General features: G+C 37.0%; 1 protein-coding gene across 1 annotated transcript; it reads right to left on the reverse strand.

The window, feature by feature from the left end:
• Positions 1-820: 820 nt before the first annotated feature.
• Positions 821-9,194, reverse strand: LOC113685601 (G protein-coupled receptor GRL101). The gene is made up of 15 exons (XM_089193783.1): positions 9,136-9,194; positions 8,900-8,971; positions 8,423-8,494; positions 7,723-7,794; positions 7,250-7,321; positions 6,714-6,785; positions 6,187-6,258; positions 5,713-5,784; positions 4,607-4,678; positions 3,206-4,166; positions 2,749-2,830; positions 2,532-2,579; positions 2,354-2,413; positions 1,724-1,996; positions 821-1,578 (listed from the first exon to the last, which is right to left on the reverse strand). Exons 1-14 carry the CDS (start codon positions 9,192-9,194, stop codon positions 1,929-1,931), a joined length of 1,854 nt encoding a protein of 617 aa, XP_089049909.1. The 3' UTR covers positions 821-1,578; positions 1,724-1,928.
• Positions 9,195-13,030: the final 3,836 nt, after the last annotated feature.

The raw sequence follows: 13,030 nt of genomic DNA on the forward strand, positions 1-13,030 counted from the left end.
TCGCCTTAGGAAACATTTTGTAGTCTCTCATCATACCACGCATCAGACTACTCTGATAACCTCCTTTTATTTAAAATTAAATCAAATTTAGTGTTATGCTAACCTCCAATATCATTATCTACTAACGTTGACTTGCAGATAGATGCAAACTAACATAAACGAGTTTGTTGTAACTCTTAAATGAGACAGAAATGCTATCAAGACATTAAGACAAAAGAAAATCTGAACAATGATATTGCAAAGTTGTCAAGCTACTTCGCTGTATTAGCTACATGTTTACTGTTTTTCTCATGATTTTCTTCATTCTTTCCGACTAAAATAATATTAATAGTTGAAACAATGAATTCTTTATTATCTTTGCCGGATTGAATACATTTATCATAGAATCAATAATAATTTGCAAACGGAGGCTATATATGTTTTTAATAAGCAGCTCTCAACGGTTTTACCTGTGTAGAAGATACACTTAGTGGATATCAGAATATAGCTTGAATGAGGATTCTACAGGGTAGCCCTGCTCTCCCCTGCGGTCTGTTCACGTTATGTATACAACAGATACAAAGCAATGAAAGGTTTGCTAAGATTTGCTAAGATTTGTCAGCAAATGTAGTTCCCATATCGACCGTTCTTTCTTATTTAAAACTCTTTCATCTATTATCATTTTCTATAAAGTAGGCAATGAAAGGTTTGCTGAGATTTGTGAGCAAATGTAGTTTCTATATCGACCGTTCTTTCTTATTAAAAACTCTTTCATCTATAATCATTTTCTATAAAGTAGGCAATGAAAGGTTTGCTGAGATTTGTCAGCAAATGTAGTTACAATAACGACTGTTCTTTCTTATTAAGAACTCAATTAATCATCTGCTATCATTTTTTGTAAGAAAGTTCATGTTTTTCCCTGACTGGTACAGGGAGAACTACCGTTTGAATCAGAAGGCTAGTGATATCAAAGTAAGATCACATTTTTTAATGAAGTTATCAACTTTGCAAGAAATTTTTTCCTGTCTGATCTGGCCCAGGTTGTTCAAATCTGGGTTAAGATAACCCAGGGTTAGCATGGAATTTGATTTCAGGTCTGAAAGCTTTAAAAGAAAATTCAGTTCAAATCTTTTTGATTGCAATTTGATCATTGGATGTTCTTAAAAGAACAGAGAAAATTTTACAGTTAACCCTTTGTTAATAATAACACATATTGATATTTTTGCTGAGTGGTCACTGAATACAGTAAGGGAAATCTAGCTACATGTAAGTGATAAATTTAATCCAGAGCCATCAGTTGCTATTAACAGGGCACCTCCCCCTTGCGATTTAAACGTATCCTACAACGTGCAGGTGTCTAGAATAAACAGTCCTATAGGCTCAACGTATCATCCTAATGATATCAAATTATGTTTACCCATAAAAATAAAATAAGTTAAAAGGATCACTAATTATTAATTACTTGTTACAGATTACTAAGAAGTTTAGGGTTAAACTGGTGTTTACTTGATATCATTTTATCGATCAATGACTACAACTTTGTATCATATTCCAGATGATCTTCTTCAACAATGTCTTCTTCTCCTTCGTGGCCTTCTTCTAAATTAAAGTTGAAAGGAAAACAAACTTTAAGAGTAAGCTCAATAATGCTAATCGAATAAGCTGGAAAACTAATAGTAAAATGGACAGTTATTATTTATTTTGTTGTTTGTCAGTTGACCAGATAGAAAAAGTTGTGAATAACCTTGTTCGTAGGGAGGTATTTGCTGCATTTCCAGCATTTCAGCTCCTTGCTGATCTAAATACACATAGAAATAAATTAGCAAATAAGCTTCCTGACACAAGAACAAAAGCAAAACGATCTTTTAATGACATTTTATGAGATACATTTTCGAATGAATTCAATGATCTCGATAATTATAAAAACATTGTAATCAACAATGATGTCATCACATACCCTCCTTGTGAAGCTGTTGAACAATTCCAATTTGATTGTCTTCATGCTGCTCTTGTGCATCTTGATAAATGGATAAATACAAGAGTGTAAGACTCATCTTCCCCAAAACACGGATCTATAGTTAGTCATTCAACTTAGAAGACAGGAACTTTCGAGAGGTGTTGGACACAAGGGTAATTAAGTACAAATAAAAGTAATCTTAGCCTTACAAGCGCTGAGTGATTCTTTTTCAGCCAACGGTTTCTTAAAAAAAAACTAATTCAAAATGCGACTGAAGCTATGTTTTAGTGCATTTCCCCATCAAGGTTCTTTGTGCTGTTTTTTGCCCAAAAACAATTGGGTGACTTAAGCGAAGAGAACTTCAATTGATATCTATTTGGTTTGGGACAGCGAACGAGCAAATTCTATTTTAAACACCTTGATCTGGATGTGGCAATCCAAGAATCTGCATTTCCACCGCTTCTCCTTCTTGTTGATCTGGGGAAACAAAGATAAAAAACGAACTGGAGGACAACATCGGGAAAATAAAAATGTAAATGAAAACGATTCCTGAGGAGGATACAGTGACAAAAAGAACTCAGTAAAATGGTGTTACCTTCTTGTTGCCCGTTATCTTCAATCTCTCGTGGATCTTGTTGTTGTCCTCATCAAACAAGGCATGAGTAAATCAACAGATTGATACTACTACAATATGATATCTATCTCAAACGTGGCGTTAGTCACAGAAAGAACGTTTTACTATTAAGAACAACGTTTTCAATTTTAGTCTATAAACCATGTAATAGAAAGAATGGAAAAATGGGCATAACTACTCTCTTGATATTCACTGCAGTGAAAAGTACTCCGTATGAAGCTTCTCAGCATTGCTATTTTGCTTCCCAGATGCTCTTGCGCCTGGAGAGGAGAGAAAATTGTCAATAACGACGTCCATCAACTGACCATTTTCCCTTATCAATTGTTACAGAGTGACAAGTGTCAATGATCTCAATCGATCACTTGCTTGACGTCTTTATAATCATCACACTCTTGGTAGTGTAAAGCAACCGGGATGATTCAGGCCAGTACTTGGAAAAAGTATAAGCTAACTTTCTCAGGCAGGTTAAAACTGCTCGTTTAAACAGCTGAATGGAAACAGTCACTGTCAGGGTGTCTAGCTTAAGAAGACCCCTGTCAGTGCGTTAAAGAACCCACCGTGTTAAGCGCCAGACCGCCGGGTCTTGCCTCAAATAATTTAGATTTAAGAGATAATGAAGGAATGTTATTCTTTACCTTTGGTGTTGCTAACGTGTACAGAATCGGGTTTATCGCTGAATTGATGGGCAGAGCAAACACGGCAATCCAAGCAGCTAAGTCTCCCTGTGGCTCGAAATTCTTCTCCAAAAGCGACCTCATACCAAACACGATGATTGGCATCCAGCAGAGACAGTCAGTGAAGATGATGAAGAACACTCTCTTGGCCAGACCGGTCTCCCTCCTTGTGTTGGCTGATTGGTTTTTAACTCGCACTCTGCTTATGAATATGGCGAGGTAGGCAACTGTGATGAATATGACGAGGAAGAAATTGAGGCCAACAAATACAGAAACAGAGTACTCCCAGCCTTCCGTTTTGTGACGAGAGAGCTGTAAGGGAAGGCAGACAACACTTTTTCCGTAATAGTTGTGATATGTTTTAAAATCTTCGAAGTATCTCAAGCCAAACATCGGAAAGAAAGCCAGGAGGAAGCCGACGAGCCATATGATGGTGCAAAGGATGTGGGTCATCTTCCGCGAAAGTGCTCCACCTCTGAACGGGAACACAATGTTCTTGAGTCGGTCTGCAGATATCAAAGCCATCAGCATCAAGGAGGCCTCACTGGATAGCATAGAGGTGGCACCAGTTATCTGGCAAGCTAAACCAGACCGCCACTGGAAGTCATGTAAGTAATACTCTCCTCTCCACAACAGATCTTTGACACCCAGTATGATTAGGTATGCTCCCATTAAACCATCGGAGACTGCCAAGTGCAACAACATGATTGATTGTACCGTGTTTGTATCCTTAAAGACTGAACGCAATGTGATGACAAACACCGACCCAGCCAGGGAAAGGGAGCCGACTGCCCATATGCTCTTCCTCGGGGTTGGGTTCTTGAACATGCTCTCACAGTTGGCAAAGTCGTCGTTATCAATGAAAGCACAGTCAGCGTCCTCCTTTTGCATATGACAACACATCAGGTTTGTGTCCAAACTCCTGTAACCGTAAAATATGATGCTATTCAGTCCATAAGGATAGAGTAAAAGATGAAACCAAAAGCCTATACCCTAAGAGCACAAAGGCAACGCGAGATCAGTCAATCAGAATTCGTTTCCTCATATGGGGGTCTTTGTAACTATGAATCTTCATTGAATATGTTCGAAAATTTTTCTCGCGATATTGTGAAGCAATGTAGTGCGCAATAGCAGTCTTTGTAAGGCGTATTACCCAACAAAATGGAGGTTGTTATAAAAGTTGTCAATAGGGTGAAGAAAGGCGACCATAGATATTTAGTAAAGTATAGAAACCACTAACTCATTCGCCTGAAGCTCTGTGCTAGTAAATATTTGAATTAAAGGAACCCCCAGACGCTTTCCATTCATATAGCTCTGCAAATAAACCGTAAATGTGTCAAATACATCTGATCAAAATCTTACACTCGTAATATGTCCTTCAACTCTTCAAAAAATTCATAGGGAATCTCCCTCATGTAGTTATAATGCAAATATCTGAAAATTAGATATTTAAAGACAAGAAGATAAGGATGAAATCAGTGAACAGAAGAGCATTTCTGGAGTGTTGCATCAAACTTAGCGTATCGATTTGTGCTTTTTTAACTCGTGGATAGGCGATAGCGTAGAAACGAGTTGTTGTGGGCACCTTGGGATATGCAAATTGACGTGGACTCTTCGTAATTAGTCGTAATTAGTCGGCTTCGAATTCGAGATCTATCGTTCCGAAGAAGTCCGAAGTCTTAGCCCCATTGTAATTGCATCAATCGTTGCGAAGTTTATTGTTTTGACACGGCTGTTTCGACATTTACTAAATTGAAATGGACTTCGAATGTTTCAGATTAGTGCTAAGATCAATTTCAAGACCAAGTACGAAGGGTTTTCGAATCGTCCATGTGCTGAACATAACGGGGAGCAGCGAGAATCACGAAGAGTTAGTGAGTGACAAAGCAAGCTGCTGACATTGAAATTCCCACGGAAACATGTACTCATGACATAAAAAAAATTTTCATTTATAGCATTATTTCTTTCGTTTCAGGGTTTTTTTTGGACGTTTCAGCAGCTAGGCTAATTTCGGTCTTTTCGTTATGGTCGTTTCGTTTTGATGTTTTTCTATGCAGACGTGACTGTTTTGATGGTAAGAATGAAATAACTTTTTATGATCGGTCTTGCCCAAAAGCGGACAAAGATGGGGTCTATAACTGGCCACAACATAGGTTGAAATACGGCAGAGGTTCTGAGAGGCTAGCTGCACACACCCAGTAAAAAATGACCCATGTACTTCCCCCCGGGGGGTTTCCATCACATACTCAAGTGCTATAATTTCTATACCTGCAATGGTTCTACTTTCTATCTTTTTTAACACCTTAGTTTACTGATAGTAACTTTACAAGCACAGATCTCTTTAATTCTTTTTCCACGAGTTGGCCACAGACGCCCTTTGATTATTTTCTTAACTGAACCTTTGATGGCAGTCAGTGTCTTTCATAATTTGATTCTCATTTTATCATTGATAAAAATTGAACACTCACAGAATTTTTAACTGCCTGATTTCGTTGAAGTTGTTGATGGAAACATTCCTCAATTCGTTGTCAAAGAGTTCTCTTACAAAAAAGATGAAAAGAAAACAATTAGCTATGATATAATTTTTGTGCATTGATGTACGCCTCTCAAACTGACAAGTACGATTATTAGAAGATACTGAGATACCACTTTGATCAAATTAACCCTTTGCGTACCAAGTGGCCATATATGGCCACTTAAATACAGACCCCATTCGGGCGGCCTGAAAAGAGCACTTTGAGGGGCTGGAAACTAATACTACATTTCAATGTAAATTACATAAAGTCGTTAATTAGTTTTTTCGAGGATTTCTTCCATCGAGCTTGTTTTTGGGCGAATTTTGAGGCTTTTTGTGATTTGGACGTTTTGAACGGGGAGATTTAAATACCACCCCCCTTGGTATACAAAGGGTTAAGCACAAATGAATTTCATATTCTACTTACAGAATCTCAAGCTCCTTTAGGCCTTTGAAAATTCCTTCTGGCAAATTTCTGAGTTTGTTTCCCGACAGATAGCTAATGAGGAAAGGAAGAAAATAAAATGTATGGCGAACTTCAGGAATTAAAGAACGGGACACCATGACATTTTTCATGAGTGGGAAAAAAATTTACAAACATTTTTAAATGTAATCACATACAATTTTTGGACTTTTCGAGAGGAGCATCGTCATTGCAGGGACTTTATGTACAAGTTGTTACTGAAACTTTGTCTACATTATATCTAACCCGGCTTATAGGTTTTCCAGCAATCTCTGCAAACCCTCAGCATGCATTTATATTACGCATTCCGGAAAAAAATGCGGAAGTTGTGACACAGGGCCTTAAATTTTCATAAACATGGAAAACTTGATCGGTTCAAGCGTTTTCTGCAGGAAATTGCGGTGAGGAAAAATTCTGTCAATCAGGCAAAGTCAGCCAACATGCAGAAACTAGACCCATAGAAAACTCGAATCATTACATAAACTACTTACAGCTCAGACAGCTGTACCAGTCCGCGAAATTGTTTTGGATGGAGCTTTATTAACTTATTTTTCTCTATTTTTCTGTTAAATTGTAAAACAGAAACCTGTTAGTGACCAACCTTCTTCTTAATTTGAAATTTGAATTGGTGCCAACGTATCTAGCGTGACTTTTGATTACGATTTCTCCACCCCAAGCCAAAGTAACCTCAACAACCAAATTAAAAGGAAAAAAATTGATGGCAGCACTTGGTTTTAGCTTTGAATCCAATTGGTTGAAAAGGCGGCGCATGTTTTTAGATTATTGATAGGGGTGATGAAAGCAAAACGAGAGCAATCCTCGATTAATTAAACTGGTCCATCCTAGACCTCACATAGCTCTAAAATCGTCCAGTTCGAAAGCAATTTAAACATGGTCACAATTCTTTTCCGTAATTTGACATTCAGGATCTTTTATAATGTTCTCTTACTGTTTTATTTCCCAAATCGATAAATCAATCAATCCACTGTCAGCTAATTAATGTTTCAAGATTTCCATGTCTACTCACAATGCCTTAAGCTTGGTCAGGTTAACAAATATCGTTGATGGTAATTCTTCAATCTGGTTTTTGGATAAAAACCTGCAAGTACGAAACAGTAAGCCAGACATTGACGAATGATAGGTTTCAGTGTATGGAAAACACCTATCGTTTGCGTTTAACGGCAAAACAAAATGGTTCCCGTAACTTATGATTGCAACTGGCAAGATTGACGGTAATTTTTACAATGCAGACGATAGAGAGATATGTCTTTTGCATTCATTCAGTGGGATATGTTTTGGTGAACATGTTTAATTAGATCAAGTGGAAAGACATAATTTGATAACAGTACTGTGATGAAAGTTCAAGTTCAAAACGTATGTTTCTTGCGTTTGTTGAATCTAAGACAGAAATGGAGCACTTTTCGTAAGTCGAACATGATTAGGACGAGGACTGATTGCCTCGACGTGGCTAATTTTGTTTTTTTAATGTTGTTGACTTACAGGTTTGTGATATTTGTTAAGTTACTAAAGACGTCTTGTGCCAGATTCTTAACCTTGTTATTAGACAGATCCCTAAAAGTTTCAAGGGAAAATGTATTTCAGAAAATTTAGAAAAAAATATCACTAGCCGGAATGTAATTCGCATGAATGGAGACAGTATGAGGAAACCGCCAGACAGCTCTTGCGCCACATTTCACTAGACGCCAATCTGTTTTAATACTTAACGGAGGATGAGCACTGAACTATTCCAGTTATATTTAGATTTCAGGCTCTTTACTCACGCATCATAGTAAATGTAAAATGTTTAAAAACCACGACCGCGGATGACCACGTACTGGTCAGATCAGAGACGTTAGAGAAAGTTTATTAAAAAATATCCAGAATCGCAGCCTCCTAAGGCTCAATTGTATGAAATTTTCAAAAAGTTTAAGTCGTATACACATTTATAAAATAGTAACTTCGTAAAATATAAAATGATTATAATAAAATAAACTACGCATAAAATTTCTACTAATTGGACATGGATGGAATAAATGTGTTCGTGTAACGACTAGTGCGCATTTTTGGCAACATAAAAGTGCGCTGGCTGGGCTAAAATTGTGTTTTCGAATGTCCTTAGGTGATAGCAGATGATGGAGTCACATTGATATTGAAAGATTCAATACTTTTTGTGAACACAATTCTTTTTTATCATACTCACAACTCTTCCAAATTAGTCAAATCTTTGAAAACGTGTTTAGGAAGCTTTCTGATTCCGTTGTTTTGTAGCCATCTGATAAAAAGAATAATACGACAAAGATAGGTAAATTTTTTCACATTTTCCAAGTATTATGAGTTTTCCAAACTAACTTCAGAAACAGAATACTGGTAGACATCCTGACTTACTAACTTTTTGTTAAAGTTGATTTCTGATAGTTTCGATAAGTCTGGCTCTTATTATTTTATTTAAGTTACTGGAATATCCTTACTACGCATTATTTTGCTCATTCATCCAACAAACATGTAATAACTAAGGTATAAAATTATGATCCCTTACAGCAACATTTTTGTATTTTTTCTTTCTTTCTCAGCAACTTATTATTTTTTCCACCTTCAATTTGCAGGTGTTCGATTTGTCACACAAATAATTTTAACTATTTCCAATTTGTATTTTTAAAATTTTCTTTTCTTTACTCACAGGCGTGTCAATGCCCTTAAACCATCAAACAAACCCTCTTGTAACCCTGTTAGGCCGTTGTTGTTAAGTTGTCTGTAGAGGAGAAGAGTTAAAAGAGTGTTACAATTACATTGCTTGAAATTTGGCAGAGAACTAACAACTTCTGACTTCGAAAGTAATTTATTCAGCTTTAATAAGACCCTTGTTTTAATTTGCGACTTTAAACAGATTCACACGATGCTTGGCTTTTGATGTACCTGATCTTGTTACCCAGATCTTGTCTGTTGTTAGATTTAGACGTTATATCTTTGATCATTGATTGCGGGCGGTCTTTATCGGTCTGTGTGCTTAAGCAGATATTTAAGGGTTGAAGGATTTGATCGATGAAAAGGAATATGCTCTATTCGGATTATGATATGAGTTGTGACACTTGTAATAGGTGATATGCGAGGACAACTTGTCACTTACAGCCATTGCAGCTTTATTAACTGGGAGAATGAACTGTTGGTCAAATTCTTGATCTTGTTGCCGTATAAGAAACTGTAAGGTAAGAAAGCTTTGTTTTCACAGTCCTTGGCAAAGTATAAATCTTGCTCGCTTGCATTTGACTGTGGTATTGGTGTTAAAAGAAATGCGAAGTACAAAGCCTGTTCTGAGAGAGAACACTTGAAATCTCCTTTTCATACTGGCAAATAAAACAAAGTTATAAAATGAATAGAAAATGGAATTTACTAAACGTCAACCAACGTCAGAAGCTAGGATATGATGATTTATGAAACTGAAAGGATTGTATAGTTGGGGTAGGTTACTCCTTTCTGCGTAACTCCGTCCACCTATGAGCCGTCCCACTCTTTTTCACCCTTTAAATGGCTGACTACATCCACTAAGCTTCAGCACCTTCTTGATCACATTTAGCCAACAAGGAGACTGAAATCTTGGCCCATCAAAGGCTATCATAAGAAGACCCAAGAAAATCGATTACGCACAGTGCGGTCAACTCGGTGTTGTTACTGAAGACTCCAGGTGGCAGCTCCTTTATCTGGTTGTTACCCAATTCCCTAAGTGAAGATATTCCCTGATTTCAGTTAAAAGTGTTATTTTTTAGAAATTGTTGCTATCGCAGGTTTTTTATTTCATTTTTTCTGTTGGATTGACAGTTTTATTTGTGTCGTGCCCGGATCAAACACACGCTTATGCTACAACCCTGATGTATTTGTTATATTTTGATATCTATCAACACTCTTAGCACAAGGCGCTTTTAGAACTCATCGATTACTAAACAAAGAGCCAAAAATATTACGTAGAAATGTTTAGTGCAACAATTCTTATCCTGTCGAGTGAAAAATAAATAGTTTTTGAACACTAAACTAGTGAGCAGCTCTCTGCGAACAGTAGTTGTAAAACTTCTTTATTCTTCGACGCGTTTCGTCTTACTTTCATAGACTTCTATAGAGAGTTTTGCGAGTCAATGCTAAAAGCTTGTATTTATAAGTCATACTATGGCTATTACGGGGGAAATTGATCATATAGGCTCGGCCGGACTCACGAACAGAAACAGGCGAAGTTGCGGAAAAATTTAAAAACTTTCAGAGGTGATGTGAGAAAGTAATTGGAGGCCAACATTTAGACGAAACGCGTCGCAGAATAAACAAGTTTTACAACTGCTGTTCGCAAAGAGCTGCTCACTAGTTTAGTTTTTGAAAATCTGTTTTCAAAATATTTGGAAATTTGTTTTTTGGAATTTATAAAAAAAAGTTAAAAAATTGGATTTGAACTTGATAGTTCGGCATCTGAACCGATGGATACATCATCATGTAACATCTCAAACTTATTGTCTTATTGTAAATAAGCAGGTAAATCTTGTTCCTCTGCAATATAATGGGACATTAAAATTAAGCTATTGGCATTTCTGGTAAAATTTAGGACCATTATTTGGCAGTAAAAGAAAAACTTTTTACCTCCGAAACAATTTGTGAATGTAACAAAATTGATAACTTTGGAAACGAGATTGAAACCAGGATTTGATAAATTGTGAGCTGCGATATTGGAATTATATTCCAAATGTTTGTACTTCGATGTTTTATTCGACCACTGCTTTACTGCTGCATGTTACAGCCCTTTGGATTGCATTTCGACTACCTTTCGGATGACGAGAGCATGCAGCGTAGAAGATTTTGGAGTAACGCCAAATTGGCTCGGATCGATCTTCTCAGGGTGGCTAGGCCTTCGTAGATACTTGCTCGGCCAGCTTTGATAGAGCCAGGGTTACGGAAATTGGTCTTACATGCTCGGTAGTAACAGTGGCTGGTTTTTCCTTAAGCATTGGGACTACATCAGCACAGGAAGTCGATGAAAGTCGGGATCAGCAGATTCTAAGTCCGACGCTGTCACCGTTCGGTTACGCTGCCCTCCGTGATGTTATTATAATACAATCACTCTGAATTATAATTCTTTTAAGCGACTTGAAGTCGGCCCATCATGTGCTTTTATGAAATCAGTGTACATTCAGTTATAATCCACCAAAAACTTTTGCTCGCGCGCGTTTTGTGCAGACATAACCTCCTTGAAACTTGCGGGGATTTCTTTTGGAATACTTTTCCCCTTTAAAGGAGGAGAACATTAATATTGAAGGAGTCAATATTTTTTGTAAACATAACTCTTCTTTATCATACTCACAGCTCTTTCAAATTAGTCAAAGCTTTGAAAACGTGTTTAGGAAGCTTCCTGATTCCGTTGTCTTGCAGCCATCTGGTAAAAGTTAGAATAATACGGCAATGATAGGTAAATCTTTTCACATCTTCCAATTATGATGAGTTTTCCGAACTAAATTCAGAAACACAATGCTGGTAAACATCCTAAATTTGTTTTGAACTTTATTTCTGATAGTTTTGATAGGTCTGGCTCTTATTATTTTGTTAGGTTACTGCAACATGCATCATCGCTGTGCATTACTTTGCTCATTCATCCAATAAACATTTAATAACTAAGGTATGAAATTATGATCTCCAACAGCAGCATTTTTGCATGCTTTCTTTCTTTCTCAGTAACTTATTATTTTTTCCACCTTCAATCTGCAGGTGTCCCATTTTTCACACGAATAACTTAACTGTTTCCATTTTGTATCTTGAAATTTATCTTTTCTTACTCATAGGTGTGTCAATGCTCTTAAACCATCAAACAAACCATCTTGTAGCTCAGTTAGGTCGTTGTCATTAAGAAGTCTGTAGGAGGAGAAAAGTTAAAAAAGTGGTACAATTACTTCAGTTCAAATTTGTTTGAAAAGACATTATTTGGACCGATAGGCTCTTCACAGCTAAAATTTTGGAACCAACAATTTCTAAGTTCGAAAGTCATTGATTCGGCTGTAATACGACCCTTGCTTTAATTTGCGACTCAAAACAGATTCGTACGAGGCTTGGCTTTTGAGGTACCTGATCTTGTTACCAAGATCTTGTGTATTGTTAGATTTAGACGTTATGTCTTTGATCATTGATTGAAAGCGTTCTTTATCGGTCTGAGTGCTACGCAGATATTTAAGGGTTGAAGGATGTGAAAAGGAATATGCACTATTCGGATAATGATGTGAGTTGTGACACTTGCAATAGGTGATACGCGAGGACCACTTGTCACTTACAGCCATTGCAGCTTTATTAACTGGGAGAATGCATTGTTGGTCAAATTCTTGATCTTGTTGCCGTATAACCAGCTGTAAGGTAAGAAAGCTTTGTTTTAACAGTCCTTGGCAAAGTATAAATCTTGCTCGCTTGCATTTGACTGTGGTATTGGTGTGAAAAGAAATGCGAAGTACAAAGTCTGTTCTGAGAGAGAACACTTGAAATCTCCTTTTCATACTGGCAAATAAAACAAAGTTATAAAATGAATAGAAAATGGAATTTACTAAACGTCAACCAACGTCAGAAGCTAGGATATGATGATTTATGAAACTGAAAGGATTGTGTAATTGGGGTAGGTTACTCCTTTCTGCGTAACTCCGTCCACCTATGAGCCGTCCCACTCTTTTTCACCCTTTAAATGGCTGACTACATCCACTAAGCTTCAGCACCTTCTTGATCACATTTAGCAAACAATGAGACTAAAATCTTGGCCCATCAAAGGCTATCATAAGAAGACCCAAGAAAATCGATTACGTAC

Source organism: Pocillopora damicornis, chromosome 2, assembly GCF_964200805.1.
Source record: "Pocillopora damicornis chromosome 2, jaPocDami1.2, whole genome shotgun sequence".
NCBI classification, from domain to species: domain Eukaryota; kingdom Metazoa; phylum Cnidaria; class Anthozoa; order Scleractinia; family Pocilloporidae; genus Pocillopora; species Pocillopora damicornis.

Excerpts from the sequence above, each read along its gene's own strand:
- LOC113685601 (XM_089193783.1), bottom strand. The coding sequence starts at position 9,194 with ATGATCAAAGATATAACGTCTAAATCTAACAACAGACAAGATCTGGGT. Across the intron at positions 6,786-7,249 it reads CTGACCAAGCTTAAGGCATT|AAAAATAGAGAAAAATAAGT; the intron begins GTGAGTAGACAT and ends ACAATTTAACAG. Across the intron at positions 6,259-6,713 it reads CTGGTACAGCTGTCTGAGCT|CTATCTGTCGGGAAACAAAC; the intron begins GTAAGTAGTTTA and ends TTTCCTCATTAG.